Source organism: Lygodium microphyllum, chromosome 11 (assembly GCF_053477565.2).
Source record: "Lygodium microphyllum isolate KBCC chromosome 11, Lygodium_microphyllum_v1.1.10, whole genome shotgun sequence".
NCBI lineage: Eukaryota > Viridiplantae > Streptophyta > Polypodiopsida > Schizaeales > Lygodiaceae > Lygodium > Lygodium microphyllum.
In genome coordinates, this window is record NC_141145.1 from 69,874,074 (window position 1) to 69,896,627 (window position 22,554).

At 40.9% G+C, this 22,554-nt stretch overlaps 1 protein-coding gene across 1 annotated transcript in view; it reads left to right on the forward strand.

The window, feature by feature from the left end:
- The window catches only part of LOC148028927 (monodehydroascorbate reductase 4, peroxisomal-like), a 30,825-nt gene extending 8,441 nt beyond the window's left edge, over positions 1–22,384 (forward strand). The window contains exons 3-9 of the mRNA XM_087688511.1: positions 16,976–17,119; positions 17,280–17,415; positions 19,641–19,823; positions 19,907–19,941; positions 20,627–20,846; positions 20,955–21,073; positions 21,433–22,384. Coding sequence (XP_087544637.1) covers positions 16,976–17,119; positions 17,280–17,415; positions 19,641–19,823; positions 19,907–19,941; positions 20,627–20,846; positions 20,955–21,073; positions 21,433–22,170 — 1,575 coding nt within the window. The 3' untranslated portion in view covers positions 22,171–22,384. The remainder of the gene's footprint in view (positions 1–16,975; positions 17,120–17,279; positions 17,416–19,640; positions 19,824–19,906; positions 19,942–20,626; positions 20,847–20,954; positions 21,074–21,432) is intronic.
- Positions 22,385–22,554: the final 170 nt, after the last annotated feature.

The following is a 22,554-nucleotide window of genomic DNA, read 5'->3' on the forward strand; positions in this document are numbered from 1 at the left end:
ATGTTTAACTTGCTGCATTTATTATTGAGGGGTACCTTTCATAGGCATGATTGCCACTACTGTTGCCGAACCTTCTTGAGGACACTTTCAAATAGAATGTCCCAATTGTCCACATCTAAAGCATTGGGCACCAAGTGTACCCCATTTCAGCTCATACCACAAGTTCTTCATCCCCTCGGCTTCAAGGGGCAACCCATTGGGCCTAGGATTACTTGTATCCCCTAACATACAAGCCCTATTTTTGTAGTGAGAAGCCAATTGAGGGCTCAACCAAAAAATGCCCAAGAGATCTCAAAACTAGTGCAAGCAACCACCATAGATGAGGGGGAAAATTCACCATTTCCACCTAAATGGTATAGCCTTGTTGAAGTGCACCTTGAGACTCTTCAAAAAGTCTCCACGACTCGGTGCAACACAGGCACCAATTAGAATTCAATAATAAAGGCGCTCTTTGCAAAATCCAAGCTCTTGCATGTAGGTTCAAGAGCAAAACCTTGAAGAAAGCCTTGGGAGCATCAAGGATGTCTTCCGTGATATTTTCTTCCTCACTACCACCATCTAGGATTGCCTCAAGCCATGCCCAAATACAACCAATCTTGGGAACTCCACTTGTGAAACATAAAATATTAGCCCTCATGAAAATCAACTATTTGCCACACCATCGAAATCCATTTCTAAAACCACATTTGCATTGTCCCCTTAGGTAAAGGTTTTTCCTTTGCCAAATTCATATCAACATAGTCTTCCATAATAATATTTGTATGTGATAACATGTCCTTCCTGTTAGATTTATTTATCCTCATGTGTGAACACACATTATTGTGTAAAAGTGCGTGTTTAGGTGTGAACACTTTTACACCACTTAGCAATAAATTAGGGTCAAAGGTGCAGGTGGATACCTTGGCCTATATATTTAGGCCCTATCACTTGTACTTTCATCTTACTTGTCTCACCTATCATTATCAATCTATTTCCTTCAGTTTGTGTATTGCAACTCTCTCTCTCTCTCTCTCTCTCCACCCCCACTTCCATGGAGTTCCATCTGCCTTATCGTGCTGGGCACATAGGCAAGCTCCATACCCAACAATGGTATCAGAGCGGGTTTATTCATCAACATGCCCATCATCACTTGAGGTGTTGTCTATTCAATGCTGCCCATCAGCCTAGTTGTCGTCCTCTCTATCACAATCTGTCCTGCACAAAAACTGTCCACCTACTATTGGTGGTGCTTCAACTTTACCTGAAGAAGGAGATGAAGAGGTTGACCTGAAGAAGAAGAAGCTGAAGTCTTGAAGAAGAAGAAGCAGTTGTTGCACCTAATTGCTGTGCATCCCTGTTTCTGGTGCGACCAGTGCTGCTGGTCTGAGTCATGAATAGTCCTATGCTTGCCACATGTGAATATATCCAATGTCAGTCTGCAGCCAATTGACTGGTCAGACATGTCCATCTGTGCTCTGCAGCTACGTGCTGCCTGTCCTTGCGCGCCCGTGCTACAAGAAGAAGAAGAAGAAGAAGAAGAAGAAGAAGAAGAAGAAGAGGAAGAAGGAATGCTTGCAGCCTGTTACATGCGTCAGTTTCTGCCTGTCTGTTCAGCGCCTTCTCTACTAGACCCACCTCTAGCATGTCTCAATTTGTTACCATGTCGGCTCTCCCCCATGAGCTGCCTTGAAATCACATTGACCTGTCTTGTTGTTTCTGCTAGGCCATGTCAGCAACAGCCTTAGTTAGTCACACCTTCATTTCCATTCTCGACTTGTCAAGATAAGGTTCATTTTATGAAACCTTAGTTAATCAAAGTAAACATTTTTCTTTTAGAAGCAATTCACATACACTTTAGGGGCACTTCAATTTTTATGTAAATCTCTCAAAATTTCATTATCAAATGTTGTGGCTTTTCATGTTAGCACCCACCTCCATCAAATCAAAGCCTCCATTGAAGCTCGAAAGGATAGTTGCCTTTGCCCTCGTACATAGTATGGACCTGTTCGTTCCGTATGAACTGTATAGTATGGTATGGTACATATCCATACTATTTCATATGTAAAAATTGCTACTTTTTGGCCATTACGTGTGGCACATTCCGCATCCCGCTCAAAGTCAATTTCACAATTTTTGCTCGTGTTTTTGTCTTGTTTTCTATCTGCGTGGCACACTTGCCAACCCATTGCCACTTGCCATTGGATGCCCATTGCTTATTGGATGCCAATTGCTATTGGATCCCATGCTCTAGCCTTGGGTGCTCTTTTCCACACTCTAGAACCTTCTTTCTTCTTCCATTTTGGATCCCTCTCTTGTTCCACTCTCTTCTCTAGCCTATAAAAGATGCTCCATCCCTCCATCCTTCCACACCAAATCAACAAGCATTCTCATTGCTCAAGCCTCTCTGTCTTCAAGCAAGCTATCTATCTATCAAGATTCAAGTCTATCTTGATTCCTAGCCCCTCTCTCTCTAACTTTCAAGCCTCTCACTCTCCCCCTCTTTCTCAAGGCTCAAGGCTCAAGCCTCTCTCTTGCTCGTGACTCTTTCTCTCCATCGACATCATGATTTGTGAGAGGAACGAGGCCTTCAAATTTGCATGCTGTCCATGTGGAAAGGGACACAAAGAAGTCCAATTCCCACCATTGGACGTGCAAGTATTGTGGAAAGCGCTACACAAGTGGTGCAACTTGACTTCTTCAACATTTTTCCAAGACGGGGGGGCATGTTGCTCCATGCAAGGAAATTCCTCAAAACATCGTGGACGAGATTCTCACCAAGATGAGAGGGGGATCCACTAGTGGAGGAGGAAGTGGCATATTGAGACTGGCACCTATGCCTATGAATGAGGAAATATCGAATGGGGATGTATCTTCAACAGATATGGGTGAGGCCTCCACCATTGGTGGTGGGGGCTCCATGTTTGTATCTGGCTTCGGCAAAAGACAAAGAGTGGGGGCTCATGCGGCGTCCGAGAGGCAATCCTCTCTTTCTCAAGCTCCTGGTCATGTGCATAGATCGGTTGATTTTCTAAGAAAGGCAACGACTTGCAAACATTGAGACTGTACGCAGGATAATTGAGTGCAATCTTGCATTCAATGTCCTAAAGCAAGAGCCGTAAAAGAAGATGATAAAAGCCATTGCCAATGTGGGTCCATTTGAAAGATGGACCAGTGTCACATACAATGATATGAGGATGACAAAGATTGATGAAGAGGAGAGGATTGATAGTGTTGAGATATCGAGCTCCACTCGTGATACGCCAGGGTGACCGTTGTGTATTTATGTCACCGACTTGTCAGTTGCAGACGCGGTTGGTACACCGCCCATGAATAATAGCTACATGATAGCTATCCTTATCTACTCTAGTTCGTGGCTCAGTTAGTATGCCACCTTAGTTAGTTGAGTTTGGTTTGAGACCCATATATAGGGTTCTTCTATTTCTTTGTACTTGAGTTCTTTTGGCTTACACAACTAAGAAGAGGAAAACTGTTTTCAGCCTCCACTCTTGTGTGTCTTCCCCCATTGTGCAAGCAAGAAAGCTTCAAGCGAGACTCCTTCCTTCTCTCCCACAATCTTGACATGGTATCAGAGCCTTGTTCGTGGTAAGGAGCTCAAGAAAGCAAGCCAAGCTCGCGGTGTTCTGGTAAGAGGAGCAGTGTTGCTTTCATTTTCTGTTTCGGGAGCAGATCTCTGCAGGTAGCATAGCCGGAAAGTGCAGTACTGCATTGTCTCAAGTTGAGACGCCCTTCGCGGTGAAGCAAGAGGGCAGTATATGCTGCGGGTGAGGGCTTTAGCCCTTGGCGACCTTGTTTTTTTGATTTGAGGCCATTTCGGGGCCTGTTTTGGAGGTGGAAATTTTCTGCACACACTCAGGAAAAGGCTTAGTTTTATGCTATTCAGCCATTGTTCTACAGGTCGGTGAAAAGTTACTGTAGAAATTGCATCGTATGCTTGTGCGTAGAGACATTGGGAGTTTCAGAATCATCCTTGGTTCCTGTTTATGCAAAATCGTCACTAGGAAGTGACTGTGTGGTCAAATACCACTTTCGCCAGTTTTGCAGATTTGCCCTTGTGAGGGTGAAGCTGAGTTTTTGCAGTGACAGAATTTTTCGCAGTGTTCTGTAATGGCGTCTGATTCTCTTTCACAGATTGTAACTGAAAAGCTTGACAAGAACAACTTCCAGGCATGGAAGTTTAGAATGACGAATTTCCTTATGGAAAAAGGATATTGGGAATGTGTTGCAGGAAATGAAGAAGAACCAGTTCTTCCTGATGTTCCCAATCAACAACAAATGCAGGCATTCAAAGCATGGCATGAGAGAGCCAGGAAAGTTATGTACTGGCTGTCTATCAGCATTTCAGACTCTATGATTGTGTATATTCAGGATGCAAGTACGCCAAAGGAGGCATGGGATACTCTGTCAAAGATGTATAGCACAAATACGCAAGCCAGGAAAATGCAGCTCAAGCAAGAGTTGCACAATGTGCAAAGAGAAAATATGAGCATCAATGACTACCACATGAAGGTGAAGAAGATTGCAGATGCACTTGCTTCCATTGGGTCGCCAGTGGAAGATGATGATTTAGTTTCTGTGACCTTGAATGGTCTAGGAAAGGATTATGCACAGTTTCGGACATCCATTTCAGTTCGTGAAAGATTTCCTGATTTTGAGGAGTTGATTGCTCTTCTAATTTCTGAGGAGCAGAGAAATGGTGGTGCATCTTCTTCAGGAGGAACTTCAAAAGAAACTATCTTCTACTCAAATGCTGGAAGAGGTAGAGGCAGAGGTAGAGGAGGCCGATTTGGAGGCCGTGGTAGAAATCAGAATATGCAGCAAACTCAAGAAAACCAGTCCTATGGAGGAGGACGTGGTAACTCTAGAGGCAGGGGGAGCCAAAGAGGTCGTGGTGGATGGCAAAGAGGCCAAAATGCAAACAGTAATGTTGAATGCTACTATTGTGGTAAAATGGGTCATATGGCTAAAGACTGTTATAAAAAGCAGAATGACATCATGAATGGAAAACTGCAACAAGGAAATTATGCATCTTCTAGTAGACAGGGTGATGACAGAAATGAGCATTTGTTTATGGTGCAGCACATGAACAATTCTGTGACAAGTGCAGAAGAAAGCAATGATGTATGGTATGTTGACTCAGGTGCATCAAACCACATGACAGGTCATGTAGAATGGATGGAGGATGCAAGGAAAATGGAAAAACCAGGATTTGTGGAGACTGGTGATGATACTGCACATCCTATTGTGCAGATTGGAAAAATTCCTTTGTCTATGCAGGATGGGAAAAAGAAATACCTGTCCGATGTATTTCATGTCCCGAATATCACCAAGAATCTAGTTTCTGTTGGTCAAATGGTTGAACAGGGCTTGCAGGTCAGATTTAATCCTCATGGATGCTTTGTTGAGGATATGAAAAATAAAGGTCGCTTGATAGCAAAAGGAAAGAAGAAGGGCAGAATGTTTACGTTGGATGCAGACATGTTTGAATTGAGTGCAGCAATGTTTGCACATGGAACCGGTGTAGTTGCAGATATTGATATCTGGCATAAACGCATTGGTCATGTTAATGTACAGCGACTTAAATCAATGCAGGCCCAAAATATTGTTGCAGGATTGCCTAAATTCAAGGTTGCAGAAATGCATAAGGTATGTGAAGCCTGTCAGTTTGGAAAACAGGCAAGGAAACCATTTCCTAGACATGTTCAAGAGAGTAAGAAGCCATTGGAATTAATCCACTCTGATGTGTGGACTACTAAAGCTGCGTCTCTTGGAGACTGTCATTATTTTGTCACTTTTATTGATGACTATAGCAGAAAAGTTTGGGTGTATTTTATGAAAAAGGAAAGTGAAGTTTTTGGGCATTTCAAAACTCTTAAAGCTATGGCTGAAAAAGAAACAGGTCTGCAGATAAAATGCCTAAGGTCAGATGGAGGGGGAGAGTACCTCTCAAATGAGTTTGCAAGGTTCTTGCAGGAGCATGGCATAAAGCAGCAATATTCATGCAGTCATACCCCACAACAAAATGGAATTGCAGAAAGAAAAAACAGACATATTGGAGAGGTGTCTCGTGCCATGCTCAATGAAAAAGACTTGCCAGATTTTTATTGGGCTGAAGCAGTTGCTACAGCAGTCTACATAATGAACAGGACTCCCACTGCAGCAATACATGGAATGACTCCAGAGGAGAGGTATACTGGTAGGAAACCAGATATTTCTCATTTGAAAATTTTTGGTTGCATTGCCTATGTACATGTGCCAGATGAGTTGAGATCCAAGTTGGATCCAAAAGCTGAGAAGTGCATCTTTATTGGTTACTCTCTGCAGCAAAAAGGGTATAGATGCTATAACCCTTCTACTCGTAAGTTTACAGTGAGCAGAGATGTTGTTTTTGATGAGATGAGTAGCTGGTATAAACCAGTAAATGTGATTGATGATGTAGATGCACAAAATGGTAATGCTGCACAAAATTCACAGCAGCAGTCACAAAATATTAGTGGACCTGGAGCGTCCTCTAGCAGTGGTTCACATTCTTCGCCATGGACAGGCAGATTGAGATCAGGAGAATCTTCTCAAAGCAATGCAGATAGTGGTATGCAGGTATCACGAAAAGGAAAAGAGAAGGTTGATCAGCCCATGTTTGATGTGAATGCAGGTCACTCTTATGTGGATGGTGAATCCAGTGGCTCAGAACAGAGCATTGATGATGAGTTGGGTATTCCTTCTATTGTTATACCTGGAGTAAGGAAGACCAGGGATGTTTTGAGAGCACCTGGGAGTGAACCTACTTTGCGCAGGTCTACGAGAGCTAGGTATCCTGTGGATAGGCTGAAATATGATGGATTTACAGCCATTCACTATGCATATATGGTCAAGGTGATACAGGAACCAGAACCCACTTCTTTTAAGCAAGCCATGGGAAAAGAAAAATGGGAGAAAGCCATGGATGAAGAAATGGATGCCTTGGAAGCAAATGCTACATGGGAATTGGTACCTTTGCCTAAAGGTAAGAATGCAATTGGCTGTAAGTGGGTTTATAAGGTGAAGCACAATGCTGATGGTTCTGTGAACAGATACAAGGCAAGATTAGTAGTCAAGGGGTATGCACAAACATATGGCATTGACTATGAAGAAACATTTAGTCCGGTTGCAAGGATGGCAACCGTAAGAGCAGTCATTGCTATGGCTGCATCAAAGGGATGGTCTTTACATCAAATGGATGTAAAGAATGCCTTCTTGCATGGTGATTTGCAAGAAGAGGTCTATATGGAGCAGCCACCAGGTTATGTGCATGATGTTCATCCTGAGTTTGTTTGCAGGTTGAAGAAAGCTTTGTATGGCTTGAAGCAAGCACCTAGAGCATGGTCTGACAAGATAGGACAGTATCTTGTCACTATTGGCTTTCAGATTTCCAAGGCAGATTTCTCACTTTATGTGAGAAAAACAGAGAAATGTATTATGCTACTTGTCATTTATGTTGATGATTTGATTATGACAGGTGACAGTGATGAAGATATCCTTCATGTGAAAATGCTATTGAAGCAGAAGTTTGAGATGAAGGATTTGGGAGAGCTGCGTTATTTCTTGGGCATTGAGGTGATTAGATCACCAAGTGGGATACAGCTCTTGCAGAGGCAGTATGGATTGGACATGCTGTCCAAATATGGGATGACAGGCTGTAAGCCTATTTCAGCTCCTTTGGAGCAGAATGTGAAGCTGAGCACAGATGCAGGTGAGCTTCTAGAAGACCCTACTATGTACAGACGCATAGTAGGAAGTTTGATTTATATGACTATTACCAGGCCAGATTTGAGCTATGCTGTTGGATTGGTAAGTCAGTTTATGCAGGCTCCAAGGGAACCACATTTGGATGCGGCTAGATGCATACTCAGGTATGTGAAGTCCACATTGCAGTATGGACTATTTTATGAGACTGGGGTTCAGATACAGTTGCATGGATACACTGATGCTGATTGGGCTGGTAGTATTTCTGATAGACGATCTACCAGTGGATATGTGTTCTCTTTTGGGAGTGCTGCAGTCACTTGGAGCAGCAAGAAACAGCCTACAGTTGCCTTGTCGAGCACAGAGGCTGAGTACAGGGGTGCAGCAATGGCTGCATGTGAGGTAGCTTGGTTGCATAAGCTACTTTATGATATGCATGAGTCTACAGATGGACCAGTTGTCATTTATTGTGACAACATGAGTAGTATACACTTGGCAAATAACCCAGTCTATCATGCTAGAACAAAGCACATTGAGGTGCATTATCACTATGTGCGGGAGAGGGTTTTACTAGGTCTTATTGATCTAGTTTATGTCAGCACAGAGGATCAGGTAGCTGACATATTCACGAAGGCATTGGGCGCAGAGAAGCTGCGCAAGTTCAGAGACCTGCTTGGTGTGCAGGAATTGGGATTGAGCTCGAGGGGGAGTGTTGAGATATCGAGCTCCACTCGTGATACGCCAGGGTGACCATTGTGTATTTATGTCACCGACTTGTCAGTTCCAGACGCGGTTGGTACACCACCCATGAATAATAGCTACATGATAGCTATCCTTATCTACTCTAGTTCGTGGCTCAGTTAGTATGCCACCTTAGTTAGTTGAGTTTGGTTTGAGACCCATATATAGGGTTCTTCTATTTCTTTGTACTTGAGTTCTTTTGGCTTACACAACTAAGAAGAGGAAAACTGTTTTCAGCCTCCACTCTTGTGTGTCTTCCCCCATTGTGCAAGCAAGAAAGCTTCAAGCGAGACTCCTTCCTTCTCTCCCACAATCTTGACAGATAGAGCCCTTGCTCCTATTTGGGCCGCATGGATAAAATATGGTTGCTTCATTCTCACCGATAGATGGAGTGATCATAAGAAATGGAGCGTTATCAATGTACTCATCTCATGTCCACTAGGCACTTACTTTTTGTGGGCCGTAGATATTGGCAAGAGAGTGGTGCGCAGATCGGACGATGTATGCTCGCGTAGTGAATGCCGGAAGGTCCCCAAGAACAATGAACTCTACTTTTTGCACAAGTTACAAGATAAAAAGCATGAACGACAAGAGCAAGAGACCAATTGGGTGCAATCTCCCCCCATGCCTTGTGTGAGCGCTTCACAAAGCATGTATTTTATGTATATTTCCTCTTCATGCTCAATACTAGCCCAATTTACAAAAATATAACAAGCTTTTAGCTTTTGAGTTTGCTTTTACAAAAATAGGAATAAAGCTAATGGACGGTGCCCAAAGAGTCTGGCACGCCCAATACAATGTCCAAATAAAAATAACATAACTGTGCGCCCATGCGCATACAAAATAATAATAAATAATCGATGCCTCAATAAATAGGCATGACAAAATATAGGCGTGGCGCCTATCAAAATATAATCCATAAATCGAATACTCGCTATCCTCCAATGCTTTCCTCCGCCACTGCTGCTATCTCTACACATCAACTGAAGCATTCACAATCGTTAGTAAAATAATACAATTAAACCGACAAAAGTGAATACCTAGCAGTCTTCAGCTACATAAATAAATCAACTGGTTAGAAATAAATCCTAACCTTAATTTATTACGAGTGCGCACTCTAAACTCATAAACGTTTATTAATTTAATATTCATTTTGCGGAATCACCCGCTATGGAATCACCCATGTACACACTAAATTAATGAAACACCCGAAAAGGACAGGCGTCCCCATCAACTTCTCGCACAAAGAATCCACTTTGTGTATGAGCCCCGGTCATCAAAGTTTACGGAATCCACCGTAAAACCTCACGGAATCCACCGTGGCACGAAATCCACCGTGAAATATGCCTCTTGGCATCATACCCCGGGGTGGGATAGCAATTGACCTCAATTGCTATTAGCCTAATGTGGAGCTAAAAGAGTGGGGAAAGCATTTAAGTCTCTAGCGTGCATCCATTGTGCTTCCTCTACAGGATGGTTTTTAAATTTAACTAGATATCTAGAATATCTTCGGCCAGTTCTAGTGGTCATAAAGTCAGTGTCTATGATAGCTTCTGGTTCAAGTATTTCAGTCTCTTCCTCTAATAAAGGTGGGTTTTCATAAACAGGGTGTACAGGTAATTGGCCTCTAAATGGTCTTAATAAACTAATGTGAAATGTGTTGTGAATTTTCCAATGAGGTGGTAATTCTAACTTGAATGCATTGTCATTAATTTTATGAATGATCCTAAATGGTCTATAGAATCTAGGGGCTAATTTCACAACTGGATGTCTATCTACACTTTGTAGTCTATGTTTTTCTATTCTCAACTAAACATAGTCATCAACTTTGAAATTCATTGCTTGTCTTTTCTTGTTGGCTTGTTTGGTATATGATTGCTGGGCTTTAGCAATCATATCTTTAACCTCATCAAAAATAGTATTATGCATACTAGCAATATCATCAGCACTTTGAATTCTATTTGACAAAGATGCAACAGGTGTAGATAATCTATATCCATAAATCACTTCAAACGGTGCTTTCTTTGTAGATGTGTGTGGTGTATTGTTATATGTAAACTGTAATAAATGCAAATGTGTGTTCCATGTCTGTGGTTTAGAGATAGTATATGCACGTAAAAGATCTAGAATTGTGCTGTTAGTGGCTTCTGTTTGTCCATTAGTTTCTGGATGAAATGCAGATGAGAAATCAATCTTTGTGCCTAGGTTAGCAAACAGGGTAATCCAAAAGTTGTTACAAAATCTAGAATCACGATCTGAAATAATAACTTTTGGCAATCCATGGTTAGTAAAAACAGTTTTCAAAAACAATTGTGATGCTTGTGATGCTGCTAAAGTTTTCTTACATGGAATGAAATATGCTTGTTTACTAAATCTATCTACAACTGTCCAAATCATATCATGGTTAGATTTAGTATTAGGTAAACCAGTAATGAAATCCATAGAAATTTGTTCCCAAGGTTTAGATGGAATAGACAAAGACATAAGTAATCCATACTGTTTACCATGATGTCTCTTAACTCTTTGACAAAACAAAAATTCAGAAACAAAGTTAGATACATCAGCATCCATATGCGGCCAATAAAAATCTTCAGTTAATGTACGTAAGGTAGATATGATACCTCTATGACCTTGATATGGGGGACAATGAATTTCATTCAAAACAAAAGATCGGAATGGAATTGTAACACACAATCTCTTTTCATAAAACATAAATCCATCATTATATGACAACGAATCAATAGGAATCAAATTATTTCGAACTAATTTATTCCAATCAGCATGAAAAGTAATATCCTGATGATAAGTATCTTTCATAGCAATCAAAGAATCAAAAGATATAACATAAATATTATGAATGCCAGGTCTTCTACTCAATGCATCAGCCACTACATTTTCTTTTCCAGGTTGGTATTGAATGATAGGATGAAAACTTTGAATAAAGGATGCCCATTTGATATGACGGTCAGAGATTTGGGGTTGGCTAAGTAAATGTCTAATACTTTACTGATCGGTCTTAATCATAAATTCTGAACCCATTAAGTAGTGTTTCCACTGTCTTAATGCTTGTACAGCAGCTAATAGTTCTTTGTCATATGTGGAATATTTCAGCTCAGAAGGTTTCAGCTTACAACTAGAATAGGCTATAGGATGATTGTCTTGCATAAGTACAGCTCCTATTCCTGATCCACTAGCATCGGTCACTACTAGAAAGAATGGTCTATTAAAATCAGGCAACTGTAGAACAGGGGCATGGATTAATGCATGTTTCAATAAGTCAAAATATTTCTGTTGATTTTCGGGCCAATGATAAACAATTTCTTTCTTCAGAAGTTTGGTTAATGGTAAAGCAAGTAATGAAAATTTACGTACAAACTTCCTATAGAAACTAGCAAGACCAAGGAATGAGCGTAACTCATGCACGTTTTTAGGTATAGGCCAATTCAATATTGCATCGATTTTCTTAGGATCAACTTTAATTCCATCAGATGATACAATATGACCTAAATACTCAATTTCTGTTTTAAAGAATCACTCTTTTCAGGGTTTGCATACAGTTGATTTTCTTTCAATAACTGAAAAACCAATGACAAATGTTCATAATGTTCTTTCTCATTTTGACTAAACACCAAAATATCATCAAAGAAGACAATTAGACAATACTGATATTTCAAAAATATACGGTTCATCATTCTACTAAATGTAGCAGGTGCATTAGTCAATCCAAATGGCATCACTAAAAATTCATAATGACCAAACTGTGTTCTAAATGCAGTCTTGAATATGTCAAACTTATCTAGTCTTACCTGATGATAACCAAACTTAAGGTCTATTTTACTAAATATAGCAGATCCTTGCAGTTTGTCCATAAGGTCATCAACTCTAGGAATAGGATACCTATTCTTTACAGTGATCTTATTTAAAGCGCGATATTCAATGCACATACGATAGGTATTATTCTTTTTCTTAACTAACAAAATAGGTGCACCAAATGGAGAACTGCTAGGTCTAATCAATCCTCTATTTAGTAATTCCTCAACTTGACTCTGAATTTCTTTTTGCTCTATGTGGTTATGCCTATATGGTGCTTTGCAAGGTGGTTGTGTGCCAGGGATCAAATCTATCTTATGGTCTTCTGGACGTGAAGGAGGTAAACCAGGTGGTAGGTCTTCTGCAAAATAGTCCTTAAAATATGCAAGAAATTCTTTATGCCTAGGGTGCATATGACTTTCTTTTACTTGCAATTCATTCACCCAAATGAGATAGGATTTACTACTCTTGCATAATGCACGTTTAGCTTGAGTATGCGAAAGCAGTGGAAAAACATTAGATGCATGCATACCATATAATGTAATAGATTTTCCTTGAAAATTAATATTCATTGAGTGTGTGGAATAGTCTATATCTGGGTTATGCTGGTGACGCCAAGGCATACCTAAAATAATGTCACTCGACTGTAATGGAACAACTAGAAAATTTCTTCTTTCAGTGTATTGACCAATTTGAATCTCTAAGTCTTGCACTTCCTGTGTACCATTATACCTAGTGCCTAAGAATGCAGCTTTGATGCGGTAATGCGTAGGTACAGTCTGTAACTTCAATTCTTTTACTAATTTTGCTGAAATAAAATCATGAGTACTACCGTCATCATGCAAAATAATCTTTTCCTTTCCGTGCACCAAACATTTCATAGTCAATAAAGAATGCGGAGTTGGCATACCTGGTAAAGTATCCGAAGGTGTAGTAGTGTCATCCTCATCTTCAATGAAATCAGGGATATCTTCATGTTCGTCTTCGTCCATTGCTCCAAGGTAGTTGATATGGGCAGGTGGCTTCTTCGAATGACAGTTTGCTGCTAGATGTCCAGGCTGGTGGCATTTATAGCATACTATTGGCTTGGCTTTGGTTACATTGTTTGCAATGGCGGGAAGTCTAGGTACATTAGGATTTGGCTGTGGAATAGGCTTAGGGTTTTGATTGAGATTGGATGGTAATGCAGGTGGTTTTTCCCAATTTTTACGGAAAGATGATGAAGAGAAACGACCTGGATTAAATCTTCTAAAATTGGAATTGAATTGTTTAGATCCATAATTACCATTGGCTTGGAATTGCTGTGGTCGTCTGTCTCTACCTGGTAACTTATCTTCAGTGTCGTGAGCTAGTGAAATGGCGTCTTCAAGAGTAGCAGGCTTGAACATGTTAACTTCAGTGTAGTAATGCCCAAGGAGTCCAGACATATACTTGCGCTTGTGTGTCGCTTCAGGTACGTCTTCAAGCATGCGTAGCTGGAGTAATGCATTCCAAAAACTCTGTATACTGAGGAATAGGCTCACGATCCCGTTGCTGGAGAAGATCCCATTGCTTAATAGCTTTCTCATGGAATTGTGGTGGAAGGAAATTCTGCACAAACTTCTTCTTGAAATTCTCCCAAGTATCAGGACAATCTATGCTCTTGCGTACTACAGTCCACCAAAGAGATGCTCTGTCTACTAAATGATTAGTGACACACTTGATTTTATCTTTTTCTACATAGGTTTCCTCATGGAAATAGTCATCAAACTGACTAATGAATGCTAGAACAGTTTTTCCTTCTTGTATGCCATTGAAAGTACGGAATTTGAAACTTCTTTTACTTATCTTTGATTCCTTGCGGATGGTTTGAGCTTCAAGAGTTGCGTCGATGGTACATCGAATAAGATCTTCAGCTTGAGGTTCTTCTTTGTCGGTAGAGCTCTTTGTAAATTTGCCAGTTGAGCTTGCAATACTTGCCTAGCCCTTCGTTCTTCTTCCAATTGCATCATGATTAAGTCCAGCTTTTGCTCCATCGTAGGCTCAGGTAGGTCGCCTTCAGCCATAAGATCATCCATATGTGGTTTCGTCATCCTGCAAAACTCAAAAGACCTTTCTCACTCAAAATCAAGTTAGCGGGATGAGCGTAGCTCAAGTTTGGGAATACAAGGCTTATGTGTTTTTGGGTATAGCTTTCACAATCTTCGAAAAATCTGCGTTTTATCCTTCTTCGTATGCTGAAAATGCTTCAGCAAACCTGCGTATGGGTAGAGTACCTTCCAATGAACAACTTTGCAGTTCGGAGTTTCTGCGCAGGAACAATCCTTCTAGGAGTTTTGAGCACAAGTTAGTTCTGACTCCAGTTGACTAGTCTGACTTGCAGAGTTGCAGACTTATGTGACTTGCAGAATTGTAGACTTGCAGAACTTAGTCGATTTATGGAACTTGCAATACTTCAACTTGGTAGACTTGCCAAATCTGACTGACTGTGTGTGACGTGGAGTTATTTGTGACTTGCAGGATTGAGAGTTTTATGTGACTAAGCTTAATTGATTAAGCTTAAGACTTCTTGGCAGCAAAACGGCGCAAATCGTTGGGGGGGGGGGTCCGTTTTTGTTGACGACGCGAAAATTTCAGAGGTCCTCAAAGACCTTGCGGATCAAATTCGAAGCTTTTAAGCTTCTTTAAAGCTTATAAGCTTTACTATTAAGCTTATGAAAAGATTGGATATGGAGATTTCTCACTGTTTTTCCACGACTTGATGAAGGAGATTTGGAAGTGGTCCTCCGTCACTATAGCCTGGTCCTTCACGATCCAATAACAGAAACAGGGGTTCTTGATCGCCAGAAGTCTACCTGTATCGACGGTTCGCGACGAGATTGACCGTAGAGCCCGATCGTTCCAGGAGCTCTGCCTTCGCATAAGATGGGTAGCGATTGGAAGCTCTTGATCTCAGCTCCGCTCTGATACCACTAGTGCGCAGATTGGACGTTGTATGCTCGCGTAGTGATTGCCGGAAGGTCCCCAAGAACAATGAACTCTACTTTTTGCACAAGTTACAAGGTAAAAAGCATGAATGACAAGAGCAAGAGACCAATTGGGTGCAATCTCTCCCCATGCCTTGTGTGAGCGCTTCACAAAGCATGTATTTTATGTATATTTTCTCTTCATGCTCAATAATAGCCCAATTTACAAAAATATAACAAGCTTTTAGCTTTTGAGTTTGCTTTTACAAAAATAGGAATAAAGCTAATGGACGGTGCCCAAAGAGTCTGGCACGCCCAATACAATGTCCAAATAAAAATAATATAACCGTGCGCCCATGCGCATACAAAATAATAATAAATAATCGATGCCTCAATAAATAGGCATGACAAAATATAGGCGTGGCGCCTATCAAAATATAATCCATAAATCGAATACTCGCTATCCTCCAATGCTTTCCTCCGCCACTGCTGCTATCTCTACACATCAACTGAAGCATTCACAATCGTTAGTAAAATAATACAATTAAACCGACAAAAGTGAATACCTAGCAGTCTTCAGCTACATAAATAAATCAACTGGTTAGAAATAAATCCTAACCTTAATTTATTACGAGTGCACACTCTAAACTCATAAACGTTTATTAATTTAATATGTATTTTGCGGAATCACCCGCTATGGAATCACCCATGTACACACTAAATTAATGAAATGCCCGAAAAGGACAGCCGTCCCATCAACTTCTCTCACAAAGAATCCACTTTGTGTATGAGCCCCGGTCATCAAAGTTTATGGAATCCACCGTAAAACCTCACGGAATCCATCATGGCACGGAATCCACCGTGAAATATGCCTCCTGGCATCAGAGAGAGAGAAAAACAACATGTACCTTCATCTATCGCCATATTCAGCAAACTATCATTGAGGTATACATTGTCTTTGAAATTTGTTCCTTTCATTATTCATAATTTCTGTCTCCCTATTCTCTCTAATATCTATCTCGATTCTCTCTTTCCCCCAAGCCTTTATCTTTCTTGATTCTTGAAAGTTGGAATCTTTCGAGGCTCAACTCTCTCTCTAAGGATTGTAATTTGTGGTTGGAGGTGGGTCCCTCGAATGTGGTGCAAGTTTACTGATAATGCATCAAATTGTCGATACATGGGCCGTTTGGTTCTCGATTGTGCATATTTCATGTGCAAGTCATTGTTTTGACTTGCTCATGGAGGACATTGGGAAGCTTAAGTAGGTGAAGAGGGTGGTTTACAAAACCACATCAGTTGTCACCTTCATCACGATAAAGGTAATGGTGCTTGCGATGTATCATGAGCATAGTACACTTAGTTGAAGAAGCGTTCTTCAACTTGCTTTACTTACATATGGTTAGCACTTGAGCACCTTTATGAGGTGCGGTTTGCATGATCCACTCTATGAAATGAGTGGGATAAGCATGAGATAGAGAAGGCCAAATCCATGCAATGCTTGTGCCTCAATGAGCAGTTTTGGCAGAAAGTTCATGCCATTGTCATTGTCGTGACTCTCTTTTATAGGGTGTTACGTATGAGTGATTGCGAGGGGTCCACTATGTGCCTTCTTGTTTACTTCTTTAGAGCAGTATTGGTGGAGGCACGTGCTTGCATGATGATCATATAGACACAACATGCATATGTTCTAGAGATAGTAGAGAAAGATTATACTTCACAATTTAGACTTTAGCATTTACAATCTTTTGTTCACTATATAGGTGAATGTTGATGCATTTAAGTTGATGGGCGACACTCTTCTAAGTGTACATCAGGAGACGGATGAGGAGGAGGAGATGATATTTGCGAAGCTCTATAGAGAGCTTAGAGTAGAGATACTCGTTACACTCGCAGTTAGCATGCTCGTGGGTGAGGAGTTGGAGTAGGGGGTTGTAGGGGTATGGTCATTCGGTGCCCTCCAACATTGAGGAGGGGTAGTTCGAGTGGCTTGTAGACATATGTAAGGCAGGGCTCTAGTAGCTCCCATCTCGTGCCTAAATGATGACATCCCCCTTGTCTACACAGTCGATGCCTAGAGAGCCATCATTTGACGATGATGGTAACCTCATCAGTGAGGATGAGAGTGAGAGTGTCTCATCATCGGACACTGAGGAGTCATTTGATGATGATGGTAACCTCATCAGTGAGGATGAGTATGAGAGTCTCTCATCATTCGACACCGAGAGTCATCTTCAAAGTCTCTTGATAAGTACTTAGATGGTTTTGATGATGATGATGATGATGATGATAGTGATGCTTCATTATAGTCTATAGACTCATAGGTTTCTCTCTTTTTTGTATCTACTATCATTATGTCCATATGCCACTATGATCCATTATCCATATATGTACTAGACTCTAGTTATATCACATGTTGTGTGCAATGCATGCGATTGCAAGGGCCACCCTCATGTATTCATCTTATTTTGTAATGAAATGGCTATTTTCACTTTAAACGTGTGTTCTATCATTTAATGATTTATGGTTTTATTTCCATACTAATATCGTACCGTATCGTATAAAGTCATAAGGTACCATTTAGTACCGTCTTTTATCGTACCATACCTTTTGTACCTGATAACTATACTGGAAATACTGCTCATGGTTGTTGCCTTCAACATGATGTGGAAAATGACTTGCCAAGCATCTAGTGCTTGGCGTTACCATGGCAAGTGATCAATATTAATCACAATATCCTTGAGATCCGACATTGAGGGGGGATTTTTATTTGACCAAAATTTATTTTTTTAATATTAAAAATATAAAAGTGAAAAATAAAAATAAAAATATGTGATTGAAATTAGACATTGGCCATGTGCACACATGTGCTAAGACCTTTCCATCAGTTATGAAGTAATTGTGTGCGGTCCTCTGCCTGAATTTTAAGCCAAAATGGATTGTATTTTTTTTCATTTTCTTTTCTTCCGATTCACGAAGGAGCTATATTTCAAAGGGGATTGCAACCACTTCCCGCATTACCTTTGAGTTCATCTTGAAAGCTATATCCACATATTTAACCTCAAAGTCATGTGCCCAGTGCCTCTGAGCCATGTTGGTTTTTGATCAGTCTTTGAGCCATGCACACGTACCTTTGAACCATGTCTTACTTCCGGTCCTTGAGCTTCTTGGTAGACTATGCCATGATCATCCTCATGTTGCACCTCTCATGTATCTCCTTTCCAGAATCATTGTACGGGATTAGACACTACCTCTTTGAGGCAAGACCTCCCCTTTTCCTTTTTTGTATGTTTTGTGTCATGGGTTCAATCACCCATAACCTGAAGGCGAGGTTTGTTAGATATATTTATCCTCATGTGTAAACACACATTATTGTGTGTAAAAGTGTGTGTTTAGGTGTGAACACCTTTTACATCACTCAACATTAATTAAGGGTCAAAGGTGAAGGTGGATATCTTAGCCTTTATATTTAGGCCTTATCACTTATACGTTCATCTTACTTATCTCACCTATCATTATAAATCTTTTCCCTTGAGTTTGTATACGTGCAAGACTCTCTCTCTCTCTTCCCCCCCCTTCTTGGGAGTACCATTCATTATAGCCTGCTGCTCACACACGTGAGCTCCATACCCAACACTTCCTATGATGGGAATGGACAACATCATTGTATCTGAACCTTCCATTTGCAGTTCCTCTTGCATCAAGTTCTGATGCTTACCAGCATATGCTGTTGCAATCTTAGAATCCCTTCTGAGGACCCTCATCTTGGCAATCATGATCCCTATCCATATCTGAATTCAAGTGCTGCTCAAGAATGTCTAAATCAATTCCATATTTAGTAGCCAGCTCCTGCAGCTTCAGCCTTGCACAGATGATTGGTCCAAAAGGCATGACTACATATGCGAATACCCCCATTCTATGTCGAAGGACGTTTTGTGCCTATGTTCTTGGTGGACTTACGCTTGATTATGGTCTGAAAATTCATGGAGGAATCTATAAGCCTCCTTACTTGCCACATGCTCAATCATGTGCTCCATGTATTTCAGCCGATAGTGATCTCTCTTAGTAGGTGTAATTATCTTTCTATAGTCCATGCATACTCAGATCTTACCGTTCTTTTGGAGTACCACAATGATGGGTGGTATCCAGTCCATATGCTCAATATGATAGATTAATCTGGCCTGGAGGAGTTTGTTCAGCTCTGCTCTAATGTGGTGCATGTATCTTGAATTCATTGGATCTTTGCTTAACAGGCTTTGCGTCGAGGTTGGTTGAAATAGTATGTGTTAGTATGTGCAGTGTAATTCCTTTTAGGTCAATGTAACTCCAAGAAAACATACCTTAGAACTCTTTAAGCAAGTTGATTATGTTATTTCTAGGTCTATTGTTGCACCTCTCAAATTGTAACTTTGTTGACAATTCTGATAGTGCCACCAATTCCGAAGGGGGGTAGAATTGTAGCCCAGCTGATGAACCCTCTTGTTGTGACTCTGCCTCTCATTGAGGTGGTAAAGAAATCTGCTGTCCCTGTCTGTCGTGCACATGCGATTCCTTTCAGCTTCGTGCTAGCTGAAGATGCCCTTTGTCTACTGCCCACTCTCGTCTTTGCGTGTATGGTCTCTCTCTGTCCCTCTTTTTTTGTGAAGTTGTTTGAATTAATGAAATGAAGTATTTACAAAGGGCCTTTTGGACAGCCAAGCAGACTCGGAAACAGGCAACAAATTCTGAGGTAAGTCTAAAGGTGGAAAAATACAATGCTACAGGGACGATCGAAGGGGATCATGGTGTGGGCACAAGAGGGGTGGTGGGAACGATATCCAGACATGGAGCAGCCACCTGTTTTAGTATCAAACTAGTAGAAACCTTTGAAAGTATCGGCCATAACAGCAATCCTCGCACATGACCTAGGTGAGTGTGTATACCTGAGGCTGAGTCAAAAAGGAACATATATGATGGGTCATAACGTCGCTCTGGGCATCATCTTGTCCATTGTGTAAAATGAAAGGAACATATATGATGGGACATAACATTGCTGTGGGCGTCATCTTTCCCAAACCCCAAGAAAGGGCGGCCTGACATGTCATATAGACTCCGGAAATGAAGTCCAAATTCTATCTTGCAAACTGGCCAAGAGATAAAAAGATGAACTGGGGTTTCATCACATGTAGTGCAGAAGATACATCTACCATGGGAGAACCTGGGACTATGCAACACATCCCTTGTGGTGTGTCTCTCTCTCTCTCTCTGTCTTTAAAAAAAAAAAAAAAAAAAAAAAAACCAACACTCACACAAAGATATCCCATTGTGCTTCCGCATACGCATTCACACAGGAGTCTAGGATTTTGGAAGTATTTAGGTTGTATCCTCTGTATTGAGAGTTGTATTTTCCCTCTTTTGATTGTATATGGTTCCAGGTGCTAAAGCTTGAAGAGTTTGGAGTGGCTGGAGCAGATGCCAAGAATATATGCTATCTACGTGACATAAATGATGCTAACAAACTTGTTGATGTGATGGCATCCTGTCGAGGTGGAATAGCTGTTGTGATTGGTGGTGGTTACATTGGTATGGAATGTGCTGCTGCATTAGTTGCAAACAAAATTCAGGTCACAATGGTTTTTCCTGAGAGTCACTGCAGTAAGTTCACGTCTTATATATGTCTCCTTTAACGCTATTGCAATATGTACTTTAGGCACCTTTTCTATATGTTCAGTGCACTGATGACTAATGTTATGGTTGTGGCAGTGGCTCGCCTTTTCACTCCCGAGATTGCAGCATTTTATGAGGATTTTTACAGAAAGAAAGGAGTTAAGTTCATTAAAGGCACTGTTATGACCGCTTTTGAGTGTGACAGTGAGAAAAGGGTACGTGCTGTATCTGTGGCATTGCTTAATCTGTCTCAAGGCTTGCCATATCATTTAGCATGGACTTTATCTCAATCATGTGCTTCTGTTGGCTGTGTTTGTCACTTTTAGAGTCAATATTCCTTTTGTGGTCCATCTCTAAAGGTACAATAATTGAGCATTGTTTGCACATATAACATGTTTTCAGTCCATATTACTTCTAGCTGGTCTTTTTATAGGGGAGTCAATTGCAGTTAAAATCATTATCTTATTTCTATTCCACTGTATTTGTGTATTTTCAAGCTTGATGGTCTTTATTATTCTACCTTGACGCATTTATAAAATGTACAAACTAACACAATACTCAACTGCTGAAGTAGGTCTGTGCAGTAATCTTAAAGGATGGAACACGCATTGAAGCTGACATGGTTGTTGTGGGAGTGGGGATCAGACCAAATATTAGTTTGTTTGAAGGCCAACTTGCCTTGGAGAAAGGCGGAATTAAGGTGAACGGGAAGATGCAAACTAGCAATAGCTATGTATATGCTGTGGGTGATGTAGCAGCCTTCCCATTGAAACTCTACGGGGATGTGAGAAGATTAGAACATGTAGACCATGCTCGCAAATCTGCTGCTCATGCTGTCCAAGCAATAATGTTCCCTGAGAAAGTGCAGAACTATGATTACCTTCCATATTTTTACTCTAGGGTCTTCACATTGTCATGGCAGTTCTATGGTGACAATGCTGGAGAGTGTGTGATGTTTGGAAGCCAGGCTGATAAGAAGTTTGGTGCCTTTTGGGTAGACAAGGGTCTCTTAGTTGGAGCTTTCTTGGAGGGAGGAAACAAAGAAGAATACGCGGCATTGGCAATGGTTGCTAGGGAAAGGCCTCCTATCAAAGACAAGGAGCTGCTGGCTGCCCAGGGTCTGGCATTCCCTTTTTCTCTTAAGGATGCTAGCTCGAGTCATTCCTCTCTCATTTCATCCATCACCGAAAGAGGTCAAATGCTGCTTGAGGACCCTCCATCATTCGCTCTTCAAGTTACTGCAGGTGTTGCAGTTGCCGTAGGTGTGTCTCTCTTTGCCTTATGGTATGGAAGAAGGCGACGGCGCTGGTAGCACCATCACTTGTATAGTATAGGATGTACCTGTCATTAATTCTTTATGAGAATGAATAATCTGCACCCTGCTTCATGTAACATGCCTTAAGCTGATGTTTGTATTGAGCCGTCGGTCTCTAAACTCCTTTATAAGCAGCTTTTGATATGTCAAGTACTCAGTATATTCTAAATCCTGCTTAATTATGCGATAATGGTATTTTGATAGTGTGTTATGCATAACTGGCAAAAATGTACCAACGGTCTTACTTATTGCTGCATAGACAGATACAGGTATTTCTTCTCTGAACTTCAGAAGTTTTTTGAGTCTTCACCTAATATGGCAAAACTATATATTGATGTGACGAGTGCCAAAAAGGAAACGCCGTTGAGTGTTAGTAGTGTG